The 24,441-nt window shown below is 47.0% G+C and overlaps 1 protein-coding gene across 5 annotated transcripts in view; it reads left to right on the plus strand.

The window, feature by feature from the left end:
* Positions 1–19,655, plus strand: part of chd2 (chromodomain helicase DNA binding protein 2) — a 105,767-nt gene extending 86,112 nt beyond the window's left edge. For 2 of the 5 annotated variants that reach the window (XM_038813432.1, XM_038813433.1), the window contains 10 exons: positions 172–322; positions 2,458–2,580; positions 3,749–3,880; positions 5,265–5,402; positions 6,528–6,659; positions 8,887–9,065; positions 10,365–10,461; positions 12,179–12,386; positions 13,526–13,769; positions 14,898–19,655. In XM_038813432.1, coding sequence (XP_038669360.1) covers positions 172–322; positions 2,458–2,580; positions 3,749–3,880; positions 5,265–5,402; positions 6,528–6,659; positions 8,887–9,065; positions 10,365–10,461; positions 12,179–12,386; positions 13,526–13,769; positions 14,898–15,222 — 1,729 coding nt within the window. In that variant the 3' untranslated portion in view covers positions 15,223–19,655. Of the gene's footprint in view, positions 1–171; positions 323–2,457; positions 2,581–3,748; positions 3,881–5,264; positions 5,403–6,527; positions 6,660–8,886; positions 9,066–10,364; positions 10,462–12,178; positions 12,387–13,525; positions 13,770–14,897 lie in introns of those variants that run through there. The other 3 variants (XM_038813434.1, XR_005462510.1, XR_005462511.1) reach the window with 3 other exon arrangements.
* The last annotated feature ends 4,786 nt before the right edge of the window (positions 19,656–24,441 follow it).

Genomic DNA, 24,441 nt, shown 5'->3' on the forward strand with positions numbered 1-24,441 from the left:
TTAACAATTTCCTCATTTGTTTTGTGCATTGAGTAAGTGTCCTCACACAGACGGACTGAAGTGACCCCTTAGCTTGTGACGCAATTAAATGGACATTGTGGCGTACCCAATTCAATTTGTGTTTGATCTCTTGCGAAGTGCAGTGATTTACATGCTGTTCCCGCTGTGTAGGTACCGCTTACCCTGTCTTGCGAAAGCTGTGCATTTCGATACAGATTGGGGTGTGGAGGAGGATTCCAATTTGCTGATAGGGATCTATGAGTGTGGTTATAGCAACTGGGAGCAGATAAAAATGGACCCAGATCTACAGCTTACCAATAAGGTAGGCCACTCCACGTTCCATTTAATAAATCTGCAGCTTGCTTTGTATCCAGGCTCAATTGGAAAGGGGAACCAATTAAGCGTCTGTTCCTAGCTGGCCTCTTCCCCCCCTTAAAGGTGGCCTTATCGGTCTCCAGATGATGTAGTTGTTTCAACGCTGGATTTTTTAACCTTCTGGGGATGCAACTCAAGATTTTCTCCGAATGATGTGGGGGTTTGGGTAGTCTCCTATTTGCAGGCTGCTCGGGTCCTGTGTGGAGAATGTTTGAGCAAACTCCACATGAACCAGCCAGCACGCTGTCCAAAGAAGCCACAAGATGGCTGGCATGGGAAGTGGAACCATGCCACACTGGAAGTGTGTCATGTGGTTGGAGGAACTTGACTCAGCAGCTAACCTGTGCTGTAACTAACTTGGGGAATGCTTGGTGTTGATAATTGGATAACTGAAGCGAGCAAGCCTTCACTTGAGGTGTGATTCAATTGTCTTCCTAGACATTTTAATCTAAATAAACTTTATTCTAAGAACTTAGTTAACATTTATATATAAACAAATAGCAATAATTTTTATCAATTACAAACATAAAGATACCCCACAGCTACAGTAATCTAAGTATAACACTTAATGAATTCCCCCTTAACTGTTCCAATTCAAAAACAAAATCCCATAAAACCAAAAAAACCTTTTCAAGGGCGTGGCTCAGCACTCTGCATTCTCACTTGAATAAAGCTGGCTTTTCCTGAGATTCTGACCCTGTCTCACCAGCAGGTTTAAGCCCTTCTGGAAAGCAAACTTTTTTTAAGTTACTAGAGCAGGTAGCTACAATCAATAGGTTTTTTCCTGGAATGACTCTTTAAAATGAAAATAGAAAGACAGGAACAGAACACTTCTCCCGAGTCCACAGCAGTCAAATCTGAAAGCTAAACTAATAAAAACTCACAGCCACAGCTCAGCTCCACTCATAAAAATGACATCACTGAAGCCATGTGATAAGGCAAAAACCTTTATTAAAGGGACGCTCCCATGACTGTAATAAGAGAAGGATTTGGGGCTGTTGGGGTATGAACTTGTAACAGAATTCCCCGGGTGCTGTGCCTACTCCGACCACTAGGAGACACATGAAGACCACATGAGCATCCATGCTTCTGATTTTCCACTCCCTTTGCTCTCACAGGAGTAGAGTTTTGTTTGGAAATCCATGTATTTGTGATAGAGAGTTGAGGGTGCAAAGCCCTTCTCAGTGAGACTGCTGCTGCGCCACATTTAATTAAACTTGCAAAAGACTGAGCATTTCTACTGCCCGTGAAGTACAAAGCAAGAATGTCTGAAAGACGTTGGTAATTGAATATAAGTGGCGCATATTCTGACATCTTGGTCCATTTACCAGGAAGCTACACCCAGACATGGTCATGGGGAGCTGAATGGAAACATAGAAAAAAGAAGCAGGAGGAGGCCATTCGGCCCTTTGAGCCTACTCCCCCATTCATTATGATCATAGCTGATCATCCAACTCAAGAGCCTATTCCTGTCTTCCCTCCCGCATACCCTTTGATCCCTTTCGCCCCAAGACTTGTATCTAACTCCTTCATGAAACCATACAATGTTTTGGTCTCAACTGCGTTCTGTGGCAGAGAATTCCACAGGCTCACCACTCTCTGGGTGAAGGAACCTCACCTCATCTCAGTCCTAAATGGTCTACCCCATATCCTCAGACTGTGACCCACCCTGTTGCTCGATTCCCTCACTTTCGGGAACATCCTTTCTGCATCTACCCTGTCTAGCCCTGTTACAATTTTATAGGTTTCTATGAGACTTCCCATATTCTTCTGAACTCCAGCGCATATAATGTTAACCGACTCAATCTCCCCGCCATACATCCTGCCTGGCACCCCAGTGATCAGTAAACCTTCTCTGAACTCCCTCTTATAGCAAGAGCATCCTTCCTCATATGAGATCAAAACTGCGCACACTATACCAGGTGTGGTCTCACCAATAGTTTCTCAACTGGAATAAAAATGCCCACAGATACAACGCATGGAACACTTGGTATTCTTTCATTTTTTTTTTAATTGTTTTATCTTTGTCCTGAAGTTTAAGCTGTAACTGGTTGAACATCTTGGGTGTTTTAACTCCTCCAGATTCTGCCAGATGATCCTGATCGAAAACCACAAGCCAAGCATCTCCAGTCACGAGCTGATTATCTGATCAAGCTCCTGAAGAAAGACATGATCAAGAACGATACTTTGAAGCAGGAAGAGGAGGTTAGTTAAATAGATGTGGTATGGCACTGGGGAGCAATGTACAGACTCGCTACCGCATGGTGTAGGTTAGGCAAATAGGTAGCAAATATCAGAGATGCATTTCGGGGAAAGCCTGATTTGGGTGGCAGATAAACACCAGCATAGACCAGTTAAGGCAACTCCTCTGGTATCTCATGTGGGTTTCTGTTTTATGTAGGTTACCCCTTCCCATACAGAGTTACGAAGAAAACTGTCTGTGGCACTTCCTCAATATCTCAAAAAGATTTCAAAGGGCTTCATATGTATTACTTTGACGTGCACTGGCTGATATATTTGCAGACACACAAGATCCCACAAACGTGAAAAAGATTTGTCAATTAATCTGCTTCGGGCATTTATGGATGTCGGGGAGGTCACTGGACTAACTTCCTGGTCTTTCAAATAGTGCCAAGGGATTAACACTATTCACTGGAAACACTGAGGGATGATGACGAGGGCTTTGATTCAGCATCTAGCCCAGTTTGACACTTCCAGGGATGAAGCAGTCCTTCCAAGACCACAATGAAATGTCAACCTAGTTATTTTGCATCGGTTGTGGAGTGGAGTTTAAACCCACAAGCGCCTTGCCCAAGCCTGACTGTGCTGCCAATGAAGCCAAGCTGACGCACAAATGGAAAGTATATTGGAGAATGTTTCTGCTCTCCCGTTTATAGAATTTACAGTGCAGAAGGAGGCCATTCGGCCCATCATGTCTGCACTGGCTCTTTGAGAGAGCACCCTACCCAGCCCACACCTCCACCCTATCCCCATAACCCAGTAACCCCACCCAACACTGAGGGCAATTTTGGACACCAAGGGCAATTTTGGACACTAAGGCCAATCCACCTAACCTGCACATCTTTGGACTGTGGGAGGAAACCGGAGCACCCGGAGGAAACCCACGCACACACGGGGAGAACGTGCAGATTCCGCACAGACAGTGACCCAAGCCGGGAATCGAACCTGGGACCCTGGAGCTGTGAAGCAATTGTGCTAGCTGCCGTGCTGCACCCAAGGCAGAAGTGGGTGTGGTTATTTTGGGGAGTTCAACTTGCCTGTTGACTTGACGGGCAGTGAGCAAGCTTCCATGTGGAAACTCACTTACCTTGGTTGCCCTCGGAATTTTGAAAATCACTTTCTTGTCAAATAGACAAAACCAAAGAAAAGGAAGCCGAGGGTGAAGAAAGAGAACAAGGCACCCAGATTGAAGGACGAAAGCGGCAATGACATCACATCCCCTCGGATTTCCGACAATGCTCCCGAGGACGATGGAGAGATGAAGGTGAGTTGTCGCTGTGCTTAAATGAAGGCTTCCTCGTGACGTTGACTGGTGAGAAAGATGTAACTGGAAAAGATTGTCATGGCAATTTATCAACCTGTCTTTCCCCAAGACACAAGAACAGTTATAGATGTGTCGGAAAATCGGATGAGGCTAGGCCATTCAGCCCCTTGGTTCCATTCCTTCCAGAGTCCATGTGGAGTTAAGTCGTTTATTGATTTCCTTTCCGCACAATCTGCTGAATCCTGTTTGCGTGTTCCTGGTACTGGAATCCTTAACCTCGTGTGACATTTGACTTTCAGTCTCTCCTGTGTTGACAGTATACAAAGCCCGGCGCCACTCCACTCACCAAATCGATGCATATGAATCACTTCCCTTCATTGTTTCAAAGTCATTCACCTTCTTTGCCTTGTACACCAAATAATTAGGCAAGTTAATAGAATGTTATCATTTGCTACAAGGGGAATTGAATACCAAATTAGGGAGGTTATTCTTCAGTTGTACAGGGCCCTGGTCAGACCACATTTGGAGTACTGTTTACAGTTTATAAGGGAGGATGTAAATGTGTTGGAAGCAGTTGAGAGAAGGTTTATCAGACGTAATCCCTGGAATGGGTGAGTTGTGTTATACGGAAAAGTTCGACAGGCTAGGCTTGTATCTGTCGGAGTTTAGAACAGTTAAAAAGCGACTTGATTGAAACCTTTAAGGGGCAGCACTGTGGTGCAGTGGTTAGCACTGCTGCCTCATGGCGCCGAGGACCCAGGTTCGATCCCGACCTCGGGTCACTGTCCGTGTGGAGTTTGCACATTCTTCCCGTGTTTACGTGGGTCTCACCCCCACAACCCGAAAAGATGTGCAGACTGAGTGTATTGGCCACGCTAAATTGCCCCTTAATTGGGAAATAAAGAATTGGGTACCTTTAAGATCCTGAGGGGTTTTGACAAGGTGGATGTGGAGAGGAAGTTTCCTCTTGTGGGAGAATTGAGAACTAGGAGGCTCTAATGAAAAATAAGGAGTCTCCCATTTAGAACAGGGATGAGGATAATTTGGTTTCACTCAGAGGGTTGAGAGTTTTTGGAACTCTCTTCCTGAAGAAGTGGTGGAAGCAGAGTCCTGAATATATTTACAGAAGTGTGTGGATAGATTCTTGGTAGGCAAGGGGATGATAGGTTATCGGGGTGCAGATTTGAGGTTATTATCAGATCAGCCATGATCTAATGAAATGGCGGAATAGGGCTGGAGGGGGCTGAATGGCTTGATAGGCTGAATGGCCACATCTATGCTGGTGTGACTCTATAAGTGAGGCTGTGATGAGGTTGGGTACCAAACATCGGGGCAGTGTTTAAAAGTTTGGATTTAAGGGTGTGGCACTTTGTTCCCCATGCAGGACGGTGGCTTGGACCGAGCTCCCGTGAAGAAAAAACTGAAGAAGAAAGACAACAAGGAGAACAAGGAGAAGGGTGATCTCAAGAAGGAGAAAGATGGGCAGAGGGGGAAAAAGAAGACCAAGACAAAGAAGGACAAGGTAAGAAAGGCATTGGCCTTTGTCACCAGATCAAAGGCATTTATTTAGATAGCACCTTTCATGAGCTCAAAACTTCCCACCGTGCGTTGGAGCATACGAAGTACTGAAGTTTAGTCACTCTTGTGATGCAAGGTAGGCCTCTGAGATACCTGTCCTCCTCAAATCCCGGCCTCCCTGATTTTAAACACTTCACGATTGGTGGCTATGCCTTCAGCTGCCTGGACCCTAAGTTCTGAAATTCCCCCCCCCCCCCCCCCCCCCCCCCCCCCCCCCCGCCTCATACATCTCTGCCTCTCTACCTTTTTCAAGACACTCCTTGATCAAACATTTGGTCCTCTGCCCTAATATCATCTTCTGTGGCTCGGCCTGCTCTATTTTTTTTGAACAATACTCTGTCAAGGGGGCGTTCTATTATCTTAAAGGTGCTTTATGAGTTCTTGTTTGAATATAACTTACTGTTGCATAGAATTTTCCCTACATATAAAGTACAGGCGAGTGACTTAGTTTTCTGGCTGCAAACGTTCTGCCAGGTCCACACGAATAAAACTGCATTCTTTAGGGTGAGAAGAATTATTGATCCCCTGTGTTGGTGGTGATGGGGTTGTTTAGTTTGGAAGAGAAGGCAAAACAGCCAAGCTAGGAGCTCTGGAAAGCCTAACAACTGGACTATCTTCACAGAAACTTGACATTGATATGAGAAGGGGATTCACGGGCTCCTCTGTGCAGCAATTGAACTTTGAGGATGTCTCATGTTTGAAGAAAGGATCCTGGGCCAGTATCTCTGGTTGGACTGAAGGGGGCTGGACCCTAACTCATTAGATCTCTGGCACATTCAGACTCGCACTCTGGAATCATTGCCTGCCCCTACTTTCCTATAGAGTTGGTTTAGATAAAAACAGGAAATCAGGCAACATCTATGGAGAGTAAAAGGATCAACTCTCCAGATTAATGATCTTCCACTCAAACTGAAATGTGTACTACCCCCAGATTACTGCGTGACCTTCTGTGTGTTTCCAGCATTCTTCATTGCAATAGTTCCAGCGTCCACGGTATTTTGCATTGTGTTCGTTTAGATGAAAGGCTTCACATTTTGTGCAACATTTTCTCACCTTGTCTTCCAAACAGATAAAGCCTGATGCCAAGGACAAGATTCGGAAGTCTGTGTCCAAGGGTCCGGTCCATATTACGGCAGGCAATGACCCAGTGCCGATTGGAGAGGAGGGCGAGGATGAGTTGGACCAGGAAACATTCAGCGTTGTAAGTAATCATGACCGGCCAAAAGGAGACGTTGTGTGCCAGGGGTATAAGTTACTATTTTAAAGTTACCCTTTGAATAAGGGAAGCAAGAATAAACAAAGTTGCATAAATTAATCTCGAACATTGGCGGTTTTATGAATGTTCTGATTAATATGTGAGGGATATTGGTGGTGGTGAATGGAGCTTTTCTAGATCAAGTCATTATCAAGCACTGTCAGCGAAGGTTCATTCAGATAGAAAATTACAGCGCAGTACAGGCCCTTCGGCCCTCGATAAATCCCATCCGGCCCAGGGGACTTATCTATTTTCACACTTTCCAGAATCGCTAACACCTCCTCCTTATGAACCTCAAGCCCTTCTAGTCTAGTAGCCTGTATCTCAGTATTCTCCTCGACAACTTTGTCTTTTTCCTGTGTGAATACAGACGAAAAATACTCATTTAGCACCTCCTATCTCCTCGAACTCCACGCACATGTTCCCACTACTGTTCTTGACTGGCCCTACTCTTACCTTAGTAATTCTTTTATTCCTGACTGAACCATCACTTCTCATTTTTACATAAAATGTTGGTGCCATCCTCTTTCAAGAAGGTTGACTGCCATGAATCTTCACCTCTCCATCAGATTCTGCCCTTACACATTCCTCATAGCTCAACTGCATCCACTCAACTATGTCTGTCATCCATTTTCTCCTCTGCTTCTGTCTCCTGCGTTTTCGTTGATCTTCCCTTCAGTAACTGTCCCTGTCTACTGTGTTGCAATGATTTGACCGAAGTAGCGCATCTTTCTGGCTTTGATGTTTGGCACTCATTTCCTCTCTTTGTCAGCTATTTCCAGCAATTTCCTCCGTTGTCTTGTCTTTTCCTGGGATTCTCGTTCTGTTTCTTTGATGTCAGGGTAGGTACAGTGTAAAGCGCCCTCTGCACTGTCACACCAAACACTGTCAGCCTGTGTTAAATACAGGGTTGAACTCCTTCTGCGCTGTCCCATTCGACAGGCCAAGCTGTGCGGTAGTGCCAGTGAAGAGTGGTGAGTGCCCCTGGTGGACTATCACTTAGAGCCATACTCTGGGAATAACAGGAATGAGTGACTGTGACAAGTATTGTGTTAAAACAAGAAGTTTGGGCCGCGCAGTGGTTAGCACTGCTGCCTCTCGGCGCCGGCGTCCCAGGTTCGATCCTGGCTATGGGTCATTGTCCGTGTGGAGTTTGCACATTCTCCCCGTGTTTGCGTGGCTTTCACCCCCACAACTCAAAGGTGTGCAGGCTAGGTGGATTGACCACACTAAACTGCCCCTTAATTGGAAAAAACTGAATTGGGTACTCTAAATTTATTGAAATCTCCGCTCTTATCAGTTCTTCTCAAGGAGAATGCAAGGTCAAGCAAACAAGAAGGAAATCAAGCGGCACCTGCTTAGCAATAACCTGCTCACTTTGTGTTCCACCAAGCCCATTCAGCTGCTGATCTCATTGCAGCCTTTGTTCAAATATGGGCAAGAGAGCTGAACTCGATAGATGGGTGAGAGTGACTGTCGTTGTTCAACTAAGTACGTCCTCCTCCTTCCGATATTGTGTCCCAAGAGGGCACTGGTGACCTTCCATTAGATTGGTCCATGAACATGCTCAACAAAGTACGGCCTTGACTTGCCATTGCTTTCTGGATATGGCTCAGCCAAGAAATTCTCCCACCTGCCAGCAGGTGACTTGAAAGGATCGGTTGATAGTCAACCCGTTTGCCTTTCTGTGAATATACTTTCCATGACCTTCAGCTCCTGCCAGTGGGAAGTGAGCCGGAGCTTCTGGCCCAGAGGTGGGGACGCTAACCACTGCGTCGTAAGCTCTCCTCAATTAGGTACTCCGGACACTTGGAAAGAGAGGTTGCTGGGACACTGGGTTAGTCGGTGGAAGGCAGACATGTAATATTGCATTCTGTAAGTAAGCTCCCCGACCCCCACCAACCAGCACCTGTGTCCAGTTAACATCCGATAGCCTTGGCTGGGAAGTGAGCATATCTGATTGTCACGGTGCAGCTCAACTCCAGGAGATCACTTCTTCGTACACATCTACATTTCCTGCTGAACGGATGATGGCCGCTTTAGTGAGGTGCTGTCTGAGTCAGAATTTCCAAGAGAGCAGGATACATTATGGTGATTGGGTCGAAAAGGGCATGACTGGCTGACTAATAGCTTCACTTCCATGAAGGAATATTCTTTCTCCTTTCCCAATCAGTGCAAGGAGCGGATGAGGCCGGTGAAGAAAGCTCTGAAGCAGCTGGACAAGCCTGAAGAGGGGCTGTCTGAGAAGGAGCAGCTCCAGCACACCCGCAGCTGCCTACTCAAGATCGGTGATCGAATTAGCGAGTGCCTTAAAGCGTACACAGACTCTGAGCATGTCAAGATCTGGAGAAGGTATATTTTAATGCTTGAGCTTTCAAAATCAATCCATGACCTGTCAAGTCTCACTCATTTGTGGCATAGAATTTGGGTGAAAAATGTGAAAGTTGCTGTAAATTAGACCTTGACTGTGTATTTAAATGGATTTTGCGGATTGTTGCATGTTTTCTGATCGTAAATCACCTGATAGCGACTCTGTAATCTCGGATGTAAAGATTCTGGTCTTAGCATGGTGGTTAGCACAATTGCTTCTCAGCTCCAGGGTCCCAGGTTCGATTCCCGGCTTGGTTCACTATCTGTGCGGAGTTTGCACATTCTCCCCGTGTGTGTGTGTGGGTTTCCTCCCGCAGTCCAACGGTGTGCATGTTAAATTGCCCTTAGTGTCCAAAATTGCCCTTAGTGTTGGGTGAGGTTACTGGGTTATGGGGATAGGATGGAGGTGTGTGCTTGGGTAGGGTGCTCTTTCCAAGAGCTGGTGCAGACTCGATGGGCCGAATGGCCTCCTTCGGCACTGTAAATTCTATCAATGCAGTTCTGTAAGTAATCTGTTGCACAGATAGCAGGGGTAGGTTACTTACATTAATAAGAATATCATGAGTTCAAGACCAACTCTAGCTTGTCAGCTCTGCTGAGACTCAAGTACTGAGGGAGTGCTACATTGTCAAAGGTGGCTGTCTTTAAGGTGGAGTCTAGAACAAGAAAATGAAAATCGCTTATTGTCACGAGTAGGCTTCAAATGAAGTTACTGTGAAAAGCCCCTAGTCGCCCCATTCCGGCACCTGTTCGGGGAGGCTGTTACGGGAATCGAACCGTGCTGCTGGCCTGCTTGGACACACAGAAGGAGACCATTTGGCCCATTGTAACTGCTTGTTGTAGAAGCTAGTCAGCGTAATCCCACTTCCTTGGTCTGCAGCATTGTAGTTTACAGCACTTCAGATGCATAACCAAGTACATTTAAAATGGAACACGGGTTTCTGCCTCTATCATCCTTCTCGGCACCAAGTTCCTGCACCACGGTGAAACGGTTGCTCAATTTCCCTCTGATCCTGCTAATGATTAATTCAGAAGTGTTACATTTCTGCTCCATCTGCCTGCTCAGCTCGGGAGCAAAATCAGCAAACATGCTTTTGAACCCCAAACTTGAACTTGTATCTAATATTTTCTTCTCCTCGTAGCCTTGCTGGTGACCTGCAAAGGGAGCCTTAGTCGTTCACCTTGGTTTCTCTGTTTAAAAAAAAAAATGCAAGCTCCGTCTTAATGCAGGAAGTGGTACATTTTGTTTCCCCAGAAATATTTTCTTGTATTTCCCCACAGAAATCTCTGGATTTTCGTCTCCAAGTTTACCGAATTTGACGCCAGAAAATTGCACAAACTGTACAAGTTAGCGCAGAAGAGGAGGTCCCAGGAAGAGGTAACAGTGTCTCACATTCACTTGCCTTTTGCGTGGATCCCATGAACTTCCTGAGAACGGTACTAGTTAGGAATGACATTGAGGCTCGCCGCCCTCCTCCCCTCCCTGGAGGAGTTGGGGTGACCAGAGGCGCGAGCAAGGCTAGCGGGGTGTTTCTCAGCCCCCGCAAGCAAACGGGACTTTTGGGGGCTTTTTAAAAATCTCAGTCAGGAACATCCCGTTGCGGCTGCACTTACCCCACTTCCTGCACTGATGTGCTGAGCTCCTCAGCACAAAAGGAGATTTTTAAACGCAGTCCCAATCACTCGACTTGACACACACCCCCCCCCTCCCCCCGACTCCCCACTGCAGCCTCTGGACCCCCCCCCCCAATGTCTCTTTTGCCCCTTAGGGGTCCTCGAGCCCCCCACTCCTCCCAAAGTTACCCTTGATCCACGTTTGTGTGGACTAATGCTAAACCGTGCCGTGGAGAGGTCTCCCAGGGCGTGAGGCTTCGTTCCTGGGCATCGGAAAAATCGGACACCAACATATTTAAATGAGCCCAATAGCTCAATTAAATTTGTAAATCTGGATCGTGCCCAGTAAGGACGAGATCCAGATCGTGAGGTCTTGCGAGGCTTTCCGGGCGTCGCAAATCTCGTGAGATTTAACGGCCTCGTCATGTCACCAAATCGGGTGTGACGAGGCCATTTGATCGCGCCCCAGGAGTTTTAGGAAGTTCAGCAGGCAATCGGGAAGGCAAATGGAATACTGACCTTTATTTCAATGGGAATGGAATGTAAAGATAGGGATGTCCTGCTAAAACTCTACAAGGCACAAGTCAGACCACACCTGGAATTCTGTGAACAATTTTGGTCCTCTTATCTAAGGAAAGATATACTGGCCATTGGAGACAGTCCAGAGAAGGTTCACTAGGTTGATGCCGGATATGGAGGGATTTCCTTCTGAGGAGGGGTCAGCATTGGGTGGGCATTGTAAGTGGAATGTGAGAGTAGGTGTGTTTATCAAGAAGTGCAGCTGAATGTTTTTAATTAGTGAGACTGTAGCCCCCTCAGTGGGAGTGATTGGAAAAAAAATTATTTTAGTCTTTGTTGATTCCAAGGCCACTTTAACAGGCACAGGTTAGTTCAGTGATCTTTATCTCGGACGTGATGAATCGCTCGTGTTTCCCTTTCCTTAATAACGGCATTTAGGGCAGCACAGTGGCACAGTGGTTAGCATTGCTGCCTATGGCGCTGAGGACCTGGGTTCGAATCCCGGCCCTGGGTCACTGTCCGTGAGGAGTTTGCACATTCTCCCCGTGTCTGCGTGGGTTTCGCCCCCACAACCCAAAGATGTGCAGGTTAGGTGGATTGGCCACGTTAAATTGCCCCTTAATTGGAAAAAATAATTGGGTACTCTAAAATTAAAAAAAAAAAAAGAATAATGACATTTGGATGCTCGGTAAGAGTAGGATCGGGCTTCATTGTGATGCACCACTGAGCCAAATAGTCTATCAGCACAGACTGGGGTGGGGTAATACATGCAGATCAGCTACTTGGGCAAGGTGGTAGGGGGTGCCCATGAAGCTTTCTGCTGGGACAACTCAACTTCTTCACAGGAGGTTGGGGGGTGTGGGGGGGGGGCACTAACATCAGGCTGGGAAAGGGGCAACAAATGGTTTCTTCCTCATTTGGCCTACGCAACCTGATGTTCTTCACAATGCTACTTTCTTTAGGAGGAACAGAAGAAGAAGGAGAATAATTCAGAGAATAAACGTCAGTTTAAATCGGAGCCTTCTGGGTCAAGTCGGGATTCCGTGAATTCTCAGTCACATGTACAGCATGGGTCCCATGCTCCTCACCCGCTCCCACCTCATCACCAACAGCATGGCCATCACCGGGAGCCCTATAATCAGCTCAACAAGTGGCCTTTCAGCGGTGCAGGTAGGGGATCAGTGGCATTCTGCCGACACACACCTCCTTCCACACAGTTTCCGTATTGTGTACATTGACTCGGCCAACACGGGTGGAGGCCTTCATGAAAAGCAGAGAAAAAAATAAGCTACTGTTTCTTCACTTTTATTGGGTCGGTTTCCTTTGCTGTGTAACTTCTATTTTGATATCTTTCCTTTGCTTTCTCTCACTGGAAAACCTTGTACGTTTGTGGTATTAAAGGGTGAAGTTGGGAGATAAACATTCAAAAGGATTTATATTTAAACATAAAATGTAATTTTTTTTGGTCAGGATCTGTGGTTTCAGATCTTGCTTAAACCTGCAAGAAGGCACAGGCAACGATGACACAGACCTCTCGAGTATGTGGTGGAGGCAGGTGCATTCGAGGGGAGAATTGGTTTCTCATCTGAAAAGGAAAAATGGGCAGGGTTGTGGGGCCATGGCAGGCGAATGGTTCTTGGTAAATTGTTCCTTCACCGGGCCAGCATAGACACGATGGGCTGAATGGCCTCAATCAGTAATAGAAGGGGAGGAAGCAACGTGGAATCCTGACCCCTGCTGCCTCTGAATCTGCTTGGTGTCCTGGATGTGCAGGGAGCAGCAGGTTGTCACAGGAATGGGAGGGGGGAGGTGTGGGTGGGAAGGTGCTGAGCCCCCGGGACTGTCACATGAATATCACTGGGTTATCGAAATTTGCCAAATTGTTCAAACTAAGTTGAGAATTATTTTTTTTCTATTTATTCATGCGATGTGGGCATTGTTAGCTGGGGCCAACATTTAGTGCTCATCCCTAGTGGAGTGGTTTGCTCGGGCATTTCAGAGGGCAGTTAAGAGTCCCACATTGCTGCGGATCTGGAATGTCGTAGGCCAGACCAGACAAGGTTGGCAGATTTCCTTCCCTAAAGGACATTAGTGAACCGGATGCGCTTTTACGACAATCGGCAATGGTTTCATGGTCACCATCACACTTAAATTCCAGGGGTTTTTTTTAAATCTAATTTTGATTTCACCATCTGTTTGAGCCCTGCTTGGTCCCCAGGCCATTACCCAGGTCCCTGGATAACTAGTCCAGTGTCGACATGACAATGCCACTGCCTCCCCGTGAGTTCTCTTGTCTGTTGCCTCTGCAGATCGGGGAGACCGCCAGAGAGATCGGATGTACAACTATAGTAACAACCAGCAGTGGGGACCCGACCGACATCACCCATACGACCAACACAGATATAAGGACCATCACTTCGGGGACCGGAGGCCGCGCGGAGATCCCCACAGGAACTCTGGCAATTATCGGCCAAATAACATCCACCGCAAGAGGCCATACAACCAGTACGACAACGAACGAGACCACCGAGGTCACCGGGATTACTACGACAGGTGCCATTCATTTGTTGCTTACTCAGTAGCATTTGCGACTAATGCAGGGTCTAGTGGTGAGTCTGGTCAAAGCAGAGCAGATATTTGAAGCTTTGAGGCAGTGCCATAATCTGATGGCACGGTAAACCATTGTGGGGGAGAGAAATAAACGGCAATTCAAAAGCTTTTAGCATTTGAATTGGGCACTGATGCCTCTGAGAACCCAAAGTTTATCTATGTAATTCGGAACCCAGCGGCAGTACGCTTTTATCTATTTCATCCCATTCACTCATAATTTAAAGCATTTCAATTGTAGCGAAAAGGCCCGGATCTTTCAAATATTTATTTGGATTTGTCCTTCCCATACCAAACAGCAACCTACTAAGTTTGTGCTGTACAGTATCTAAAGCCTCAATGCGCATCTAATGATGTGGTGTCTTAATAGTCCCACAAAGCATTCTATCAGGCCTTAAGGTTTGATACGGACTCATCATTATCCTCCTAACTTTTATATTCCACAGCTCTCGAGGCAAGCCCAGAGTCTCGTGCACTTTTTAACCATTCTTTCATGTCATGTGAATTTCTATTCACTAATGAGCCTCCTATTATTCATAATATAATTACAGTCCTTGGTCACTGCCACAGATGTTAAGCTAACATGATCTGTAATTACTTGAATTACTTCTCCCTCCATTATTGAATAATGTTTTACCATGTTTGCCATTCTCCTTTGCTCCTGCACATTTGATGGCTGGTGTCACCTTCCCAGAAGGTTGGCTGCCAGGAATCTCCGCCTCTGCCTGCCCTGTACTGTGCCCTTGCACATTCCGCGCAGCTCGGCTGTGATACATCCATTATTCTCCTCTGCTTCCTTCTCCGGTGTTTTCTGTCGCTCTTCCCCCTCCAGTAACTGCGTCGACCATCTGAGCAAAGTATTGTACCTCCTCCTGCGGCCAGTTCCAGCCTTTCCTTGTTTGTCTTTCTACCTCCAAACCCGCAGCAGTCTCTGAAGTATCAATTTTGAGGGCTTCAGCAGTATTTCTCTCCCTCCGCCTGTGGGCAGTCTGGAATATAACAGCTTATCTTTGTGGCTGCACTTGGAATGATTCTTTCAGCTTTGGTCACTTAAGCCTTTCTGCTTTCTTCCAGGCGCCATCAGGATCTGAAGCGACGCAGGTCAGACGAGTTTAGACCCCAGGACCACCACAGTTTAGGGCACCAGCCAGACTTCCGGAGAATGCCCGACCACAGACCCCCTGGGGCCTACCGCAACCAGGGACCTTCTGAACACTATAGACCCTTTCACCTTGAAAAGCCGATGGAGCACAAGGCGCCGGCCGCAGACCATCGCTCGCCGCTCTCTCAGAAATCGCCGCATGATTCGAAATCCCCTCTCGAGCACCGGTCCCCTCTCGACCGCTCACTGGAACACAAGAACACTGCTGACTACAACTGGAATATGAGGAAAACGTAGAGTCTGCTCCGAGGGACATGGGAAGCTGCCCCACAGTTCTCCATTTCATCAACTTAAAAACAAAATCCACGCTTTTCCTATTCTCACCACACACGATAATCTGAACGACTGCTGTGATATCAATTGCACAATGAATGTGAAACAGGTTAGGGAGAACGAGGAAGGGTTTCTGCTGCTTAGACACGGGTGTGTTTTTTTTAAAAAATAAGGCACCGTCGACACGGGAGATCAGACGCGTGCCGGAGTGTTCCTTCCGAAAAGCTCGCCGGTCAGAAAGGGGGCGGGGAGCAGATTGGGCTTTTTGGGAGATAATGTTTGTTTCATTGCAGGCGGTGATTTGAATGATGCAGTTTAAAGGACTTGCCCCAAGGAGGGCGTCAGCAGCGAGTGCAATTCGCAAAGGATGTCATATCTCCTGTCAGCTTTGTCTGTTCATGGTCTCTCTCTGCCAAAATATTTCTCTGTTTTATCCTAAATGTGCGTGATGAATACTCTCTCTGTGCTGAGTAGTGTTGGGCAGGTCAGTTCTTTTTCTAAATAGTGTTCCAAATTCAGCGGGGGAGCTAACTTTTAGTTCCACGCTGAATGCCTAGAGAGCGGTGCCAGTGTTGAGGTGGAGACGGGGCGGGGGGGCTGGACGCGTCACCCTGTCTACTGGCACTACCGTAACTTGCCCGAGAAATACCAAAAAAAAAAGGGAAACGGGACGGTCGGAAATTCTTCCGCAGACACGTGTTTGGTGTCTGACTAGGAGGGAAGGAATGGCAAAGCGGAGCGGTCAGAGGATTAGCACTTTGTGGTCAATACTGATGCGCCTTCGGTCCCATTTCTGGAATCTCGTCTTTAGAATATAGCGTTGTCATTTTGCAGCAAAAGTATTAGGGACTTTACGAACGCAAGAATTTCAAAAGGAAATATCAGTATCTCGATTCTAACGGCCAGTCTTCGCAACCTGCAATTTTTTTTTTAGAAGCTGCGTGTGTTGCACTTGGTCACAATGTAAGCACTTTGTTCTGTTTGCTTCCCCTCGTCCTGCCTGCCCCAAGCTGCCTTTAACCTTGGAAACTGTAGATTGGTTAACCCTCACAAAGTAAAATAACCTATTTTTTTATAACTTTGTTCCAACCTGTGTTTGATGGGGTGGGAGGGGGGGGGGGAGGCAGTAGTGGTTGATTTGTATGTTTAAACAAAAAATGCTGAACAGTGGTGGTGGGGGAGCGTGGAGAGAGATTGCCCGACTCAAAATGATGGACTATGTGGTCGGGCGTGGAGACTGCCAGTCGTCAGCGTTCAGGCTTCTGCATCCCTGAACACAGGGGCTAACGGCGGCGGGATAACCTTAATGGTGTTTCTTTCAGTGTTTCAAATCGTGCAAGCTATGCACCCCCCCCTCCACCCCAATTTCAATCCAGCTGCTGTCACCCACACTCAGCATGCACATCTGTGTCCGAGCATGCGCGAATCCAATCAGCAACCAGTTCTCTTGCCCGCACTCATGACTGAGGACGCCCCACTTAGTCGACCAGTCCAGCTAAATGTATTCCCCCCCAAAAAAATGTAACCCCTTTTTGGGGTTCCGATGGGCCTTGTTCCATTTTGTTTTACAAAAATGATCTCTAATCTGTGTTAATCAACTCACCCGTGTATTGGTGAACCGAACAAGCTCTGGAATCTTGCTTCCCAATGCGCACATTTTCAGCTGCACATCGGGATGTTCAACATGTCCCATGTTCTCTTGTCTTTCTTCCAGGGCTGCGTCCTGTGGAACAAACTGCTCAGACCGTCACGATCAATGATTGAATAAAACGTGCGAGGCTCGGGTGCGTGAAACTGGCTCTCCCCAAATCTCACTGTAAACAATAAAATGCCTCCTCTGGCTTGAATTAAATTATAATTAAAAATTCCCATGGGTTTTTTAATAAAACTTAATGCGGACACAGATTCTGGCTGTATAGTGTGTGCCAACTTTCGGCTGGCCCCTCAACATTGTGTTTGCGCCCCCCCCCCCCCCCCCCCAAGGGTAGAGGATTTTGTGTTGAACACTCTGCAGCAAGTGCCACAGTGGCTGCTTGCTCCTTGAAGAGGAGGGGGGGGAACGCCTGTGGCAAACCCCCACTGCTCCACTTTACCATTCGGTGTGAACGAACGGTTCGGTTATTCAGTGCATGGAATCTGCTCCTGAGGACTGCCCTATTACGGAAGGGGCAGCCGGATTGGACAGCCTTGACAGGTGTTGTGCAGCAGTGCTTCAAAATGGCCGCCTACTTGAGGGCAATTAGGGAAGTTGCCCTCGCCAGTGGTGTCCACTTGCAGTGAACAATTTTGAAAAAAAATCCTGCTCACGGTTCTTTTGCGATGTAGGCCTCTTATGTGTCCGGCGTACGGAACCAGAAGGCATTCCCTTTAAAAGGTGGACCTGTTGCAATGCTTGCCTCCTGGTTGCTTTAACTAGTAAATGAGAATTTATTTTGGAAAAACTCAAGTGGAACACTGATTTTGGGGTGCAGGAAGGCTGAAGGAATTGTCTCCCCTTCTGAATGGTGTGCTCATACATAGCCTGGTCTGTTGCTTGGTCCCTGTACAACCAGTTATTTAAACTCTTTGGTTCTCTGCCTTTCCGTTCTCCACTGCTTTGACAAGACGGCAGGTCAGTGAAAACCCCAACTCTCCCAAAGCCTCCGCCAGTATTCCTCCACCTTATGTTACAGATGTCCTAATACCACACGTTCCTTCAACGTGTCAGTGTGGACAGGTTGCCGATTTAATTGCGGAGTTCTGTCACTTTGCTGTACCACATCTAAGCGCTAGAATGTGGTGTGCATATAGACCAGCGAGTTACCCAATTTACTTACGACTGAAGGGACAGGTCCCCGGTAACCTCTTGTTTCAGGACCATTCAGGCCTGGAACACGTTGACCGAGTGTGACAAGACGCGGGTTTGTGTTCTCTATTTCCTCCTAACAATGAGCTCCTGATTTTAATCATGCCACTCTGGGTTGGGCACTTCTCCACACAGAGAGAAGGTTGAAAAAGAAACGGGGGGTGGGGGCGATGGTGGAGTCAATAGTTCCATTAACTGGACTATTTGCCAACTGTATCGGAGCGAGAGTATTCCTCTCGGCTCATAGAATTGAGAGCAAAGGTGACAAAATAGCACTGAATCCCAGCTCGGGCAATCTCCTACCACCGAGCAAGCTGTGAATGGTGAGTCCAGTGGCACAGGAAGAGCAACTGAGCTTATATATACACAACTGTTGTTGAAGGCCAAGGTTAGTTTGGGAATTGTTCAGATTCGAGAGAGTCAACATTCTGAATCTAGGTGGAGCTTCATAACTGAAGAGTGACGGTTTGGGGGGGGTGCGTGTTTGTTGTCTTGGTTTATAACGATCCATAAAGGCACTTTATAATCATGCTGGTTTCTCCCCTTTTTCTTTCAATGCAAAAATCATGAGTTGAGAGTGAAGAGGTCAAGGAGCTGCCGAGGGTTGAGGTTTACATTCAGCGCTGTGCGAAAATCCACGGTTACACTAACCCAACAAAAATGTGGCTAGCGCCAATAAGCCAATTCGTGCTGAGTCATGGGCGCGTGGCGAATCGTTTTGGGTGGCAGAGGTGATGATGGTCCCAGTGGCCTGGTGCATGAAAAAGCTCATGCGGGGGGTGCACTGCCATCAGGGCAATGCAAATATCCCCTTGCTGTGCGGCTTGAGAGTAAAGCTTTTCTACGTAGGGGGTTGTAACGATGAACAGTGGGTAGTCCTGTCGGTTCATGCCAACCAGGAGCAAGACCGCTGGTGAAGCTGCTTCTGACGAAAGGTTGGTCAGTGATGAGGGAAACGTCAATGGCAGACCTCAGCTGAATTTTGTTTGCCTTTCTCACGGTGCCATTGTCCCTGGAGTTATTTGCAGTCGTACAGCGTTTTGGTGTAGCAGACGCAGGCACGAACACACAAGTGCAACTAACTTCTAATCATTTTTATTGCTGAAAAAAAAATTCCAGGAGATTCTGTAGGGCAGAATTTCGTTTTTGTGTTTCTCTAGCCTCCTGGCCTTGAATTATTCAGATCTTCCACATGAGTAACAGACTGCTGTCACCCTTCCAATATGCGCCAGATGCTTGATGCTGAAGCGAGAATATATTCCCCAGTTTTAATTTTTTTAATGGCTCTTGCCTCAAAATCTAGAGACAGCAACAATGAAGGGGATGTCAGTGATGGAAGAATTCAAAAGAAAATACGCTGCCAACAGTCCCACTTAATTTTTGTCTTGCTAAGAGGGTCGGTACAGAGTTCCTGTAAAACTTGTGGACTTTTTAAAAACAAAAATGACTTTAAAAAGTAAATATTAATTTATATTTGTGAAAAGGCCACTGTTAGTGCATTTTGGTGTAAATACTTTGTTTATAGTACGTATTAAATTTTCCTACACCTTAACAATTTGCTGTTTAATTATTACGGTGCAGATGTCAGTTTTGCCTTATTTTATTGTAACATAGCATGGATTGGTGAGATGTCTTTATATTTAGGACCATGGTGACATCAACAAAGCTTATATTTGTTGGACGGCACGGTAGCACAGTGGTTAGCAGTGTTGCTTCGCAACTCCAGGGTCCCAGGTTCTATTCCCAGCTTGGGTCACTGTCTGTGCGGAGTCTGCACCTTCTCCCCGTGTCTGCCTGGGTTTGCTCCCACAGTCCAAAGATGTGGATTGGCCATGCTAAATTGCCTTTAGTGTCCAGAAAGGTTAGGTGGGGTTACTGGGATATGGGTGGCGGTGTGGGCTTAAGTAGGGTGCCCTTTACAAGGGCCGGTGCAGACTTGATGGGCCGAATGGCCTCCTTCTGCACTGTAAATTCTGTTATTCCATTTATATGGGGTCTTTAATGGTCCAGAGAACCTCGCAGCAACATTCCCAACCAAAATTTCATACCGAGCCACATGATGACTGAAGTCTTGGGACGAAGAGGTAGTTTGCTGTGGAGTGTCTTCAAAGACAAGAGAGGCGTCTGGAAGATTTAGCAAGGTTTAAGGTGTCAGCATCTGCAAGCACAGTCACTAATGAAGCGATTAAATGGGGGTGGGGGGGATGTTCAAGAGGCCAGAATTGGAGGGTCACCGTCATCTCAAGATGATTGTTGGGCTGGGGGAGGTTACAAAGAAAGTGAGGAGTCTGATTTGGAAATGAGTGAGAACTTTTAAAATTGGGCAGGGAGTCAATTAAGGGTGAGCTGTTCGTGGTGGTTGGAGGTCAGAAATGCTGCATTAGTTACCAGTTCCTGATTGCCACAGGAGGTGATGAACATGGCGTCTGCTCCAAAACACTGGGAGAAGGGTTTAGTGAGGGAATGCTGGATGAGAGTAACATTGCTGGGGTACGGGTTGGGAGCACAAGAGGTTGGAATATCGCTGCGAGGGGTGGCACGGTAGCACAGTGGTTAGCACTGCTGCCTCAGCACCCGGGTTCGATTCCTGGCCTGGGTCCGCACCTCCTTCCCGTGTCTGCGTGGATTTCCTCCGGGCGCTCCAGTTTCCTCTCCAAGTCCCGAAAGACGTGCTGTTAGGTGAATTGGACGTTCTGAATTCTCCCCGTGTACCCGAACAGGCGCCGGAATGTGGCGACACAGGGATTTTCACAGTGACTTCATTGCAGTGTTAATGTAAGCCTACTTGTGACATGAATAAAGATTACTATTACTAGAAGGGCCTCGGGTTTGGGGATAGATTCTTGATGGGGGTGATGGTGGCGAATTAGGAAGAGAACAGTGAAACTTCTGCTCTGGCTGAAGTTGGATAAGTGGAACCATGCAAGGGCAATCCCACTGAGCTGGTATTCATGGAGGATGATGAGGCCATTGCATTGAACAAAGCAGTGGGTGCTGAGGGAGGCTTCAATGATCAACCCTGCCGCTATCGTCCCCAGACTGGCAAAGCTGCTTGCGGGAGATGAATGGTCAAACATTTCTTAAACTCTTTCTGTGGACGAACTGCGCCAGCACTGATTTTGCTGAGGGGTTTGCTGCTATGAGGTGAAACTGCTGCATCCGCTCACAGTCCAGAACTCTTGCTGGAGTGTCATGCTGGGCAAGGAGATACAATGGGGGGAAAAATCAGAGGAATTCATCCCATGTTCCCTCCCGCTGGGTGATAGAGCACCTGAGCCCTATTTTTGCCAGATGCCACGCACTGTGCAGAACAGCAGAGGGCAGAGTTGCCTCACGTTTTGTGGCAGCCCAGACTTCAATCACAGCAAATGTAAGCTCGGTTCTACAGAATTACATAAACACATTAAAATAGCCACAGCATCGCAGTCACAGGAAGATCACATTTCAGGCTTTACGAGGCAGACTTTGCAGGATGATAGAAAGGAGAGTTTGTTTTGAGGTGTGAGCTGACAGCTGCAAATCTCATGAGAAGTGAATTCCAGTGATTCCCACAATACTCCCAGTGTCTAGACTTGCCGAAGGAAAAGGTGCCAGGTTTGACCGGCAGCCTGTTCTCGCTCAACCAATTTGAGGCAGGACATTATAGGCATGATAACGATTGACCTTGGGGTTATGGCCCCAAACATATGTAACCCCTGACAACCCTTCCAGATAACTGTGTCCTCCAATTCTGGTCTCTTGTACATCCCCTACTTAAATTGTTCCTCAATTGGTGGTTTAGTTTTTTTTTATAAATTTAGATTAGCCAATTATTTTTTCCAATTAAGGGGCAATTTAGCGTGGCCAATCCACCTACTCTGCACATTTTTTGGGTTGTGGGGGCGAAACCCACGCAGACACGGGGAGAACGTGCAAACTCCACACGGACAGTGACCCAGAGCCGGGATCGAACCTGGGACCTCAGCGCCGTGAGGCGGTTGTGCTAACCACTAGGCCACCGTGCTGCCCTAATTGGTGGTTTAGTTGATGGAACCTGATGCTCAGGAATTCCCTCCCTGAAGCTCTCCGGCTCTCATTTAATAACCTCCATAAAATTAATCACTGATCAGGTTTTTGGTCACCTACTGTCCCCCCTACGTCCTGCCGTGTTAAATTTTGTTTCATTCAAGGCTTGACATAAATCCTAGTTGATACTGCTTTAATGAGAGGAGGAAATCACCCAAGGGGTTCAGCTCCCAATCACTGACTAAAGGGGTTGGCCTGAAAATATTAAATTGTGGATGTCTGAGGAGAACAGAAAAGGATTGGTGGCTTCCCAAAATCTAATACCTTGACACTCCGCTCACATCGGAACTGGAGCCATTTGAGTGAGGTGCTGAGTACCTTGATGCAGATGAGAGCTACGCCTCCCTCAATTCCTCAGGCTCCTGTTAAATTACTGAAAGAGAATCTTGGATTTACACAGCGCCTTTCAGGATGTCTCAAGCGGTAAAGTTGTAGGAAATGCAGGAACCAATTTGCGCACAGCAAGCTCCCACCCGAGATCTATAGAACCCTATAAAAGTTTTACAAGACTAGACAGGGTAGATGCAAGAAGGATGATCCCGATGGTGGGAAGTGTCCAGAACAGGGGTCACAGTTTGAGGATATGGGATAGACCATTGAGGACTGAGATGAGACATTTCTTCACCCAGAGAGTGGTCGGCCTGTGGAATTGAGTTGAATGATCAGCCACGATCATAATGAATGGCAGAGCAGACTCATATGGCCTCCTCCTGCTCCTATTTTCAATGTTTCTATGAATTCCACTGGTGTTCTTCAAACTAGTGCTTTTTTTCTCGAAAAGCCACATAAGGGTTTTGCTTTAACATTTCATCTGAAAGGCTGCACCTTTGACAGTGCAGCAGTCCGTCAACACTGCGCTCGAGTGCCAGACTGCAATATGTGAACAAAGAATAACACAGCACTGGGACAAGCTCTTCAGCCCTCCAAGCCTGTACTGGTCATGATATCACCTTTGGCCAAAACTCTCAGCACTTCCTTGTGCAGTATCCCTCTAAACCCATGTATTTGTCAAGATGCCTTTTCAACACCATTAATGTATCTGCTTCCACAACCTCACCTGGAAACGCGTTCCAGGCACTCACCACCCTCAATGTAAAAAACCTGCTCTAAACTGCCCCGCGGACCTTAAACCTATGCCTCCTGGTGACTGACCCTTCCATCCTGGGAAAGAGTGCCTGCCCATCCACTCTATCCATGCCCCTCATTATCTTGTCGACCTCTTATAAGGTCACCCCTCAACCTCCGTCTTTCTAATGAAAACAGTTGTCCGAGTCTATTCAGCCTTTCCGCATAGCTAACACCCTCCAGACCAGGGCAACATCCTGGTAAACCTCCTCTGCACCCTCTCCAAAGCCTCCACATCCTTCTGGTAGTGTGGTGACCAGAATTGGGCACAATATTCCAAGTGCGGCCTTACCAAGGTTCTTACAACTGTCGCATGACTTGCCAGTTTTTATACTCAATGCCCTGTCCACGTGCACAGAGGGACTCGAAACTAAGACCTGGTGGTGGTGGGATGGGGGGGGGGGGGGGGGGGGGGGGTGCCAGAACTGATGCATTGAGAAGAGAACTCGTCCAAATAAAATGTTATGAAGAGTGGGTTGACGTAGTTGAAGTGCCTGGTGATTGTCTGGACCTTTCCAATTGCCTGTTACACAGTTGTTCCTGGTCCCATGAAATAGAAGCCTCTCATGTCAGTGCCATGTGCTCAGCAGAATTCTTGCTGCTATTTCCACCCAGAGCGATGTTTCTATAAATACCACCCCATCAGTCACGCACTGGTGACTGTGAGATGGCTGCAGTATACGGGAACAAGTCAGCGATTCAAAAATAAAGAGTGTGGAATGTACTTTCAGCAGCAGAAAATCTTCTCATAATCTCACCCCATTTCTGTTCCTCCACTTCCATTTCGAGAGAGGACCCATTGAGACTATCAACAACATTCTGCCCAGAAACTATACTCTTTCTCATGGGTGTGGGTCTTTTGGTCCTTTCTTATTAATCCTTTCGCAGAATCTGACTTGGAAATATATCGCCGCTCCTTCACTGTCGCATGGGGCAACATCCTGGAACTCCCTCCCTAACAGCACAGTGGGTGAACCTACACCTCGGGGACTGCAACTAGGATCAAGAAGGCAACTCACCGCCTTCTGAAGGGCAACTAGGGATGGGCAATAAAGGCTGGCCTAACCAACAACGCCCACATCCTGTAAAAATGAATTTTTAAAAAATGTTTGCTGGCAGAGTCAGCATTAATCACCCATTGTTAATTG

The sequence above is a fragment of the Scyliorhinus canicula genome, chromosome 12, assembly GCF_902713615.1.
Source record: "Scyliorhinus canicula chromosome 12, sScyCan1.1, whole genome shotgun sequence".
NCBI lineage: Eukaryota > Metazoa > Chordata > Chondrichthyes > Carcharhiniformes > Scyliorhinidae > Scyliorhinus > Scyliorhinus canicula.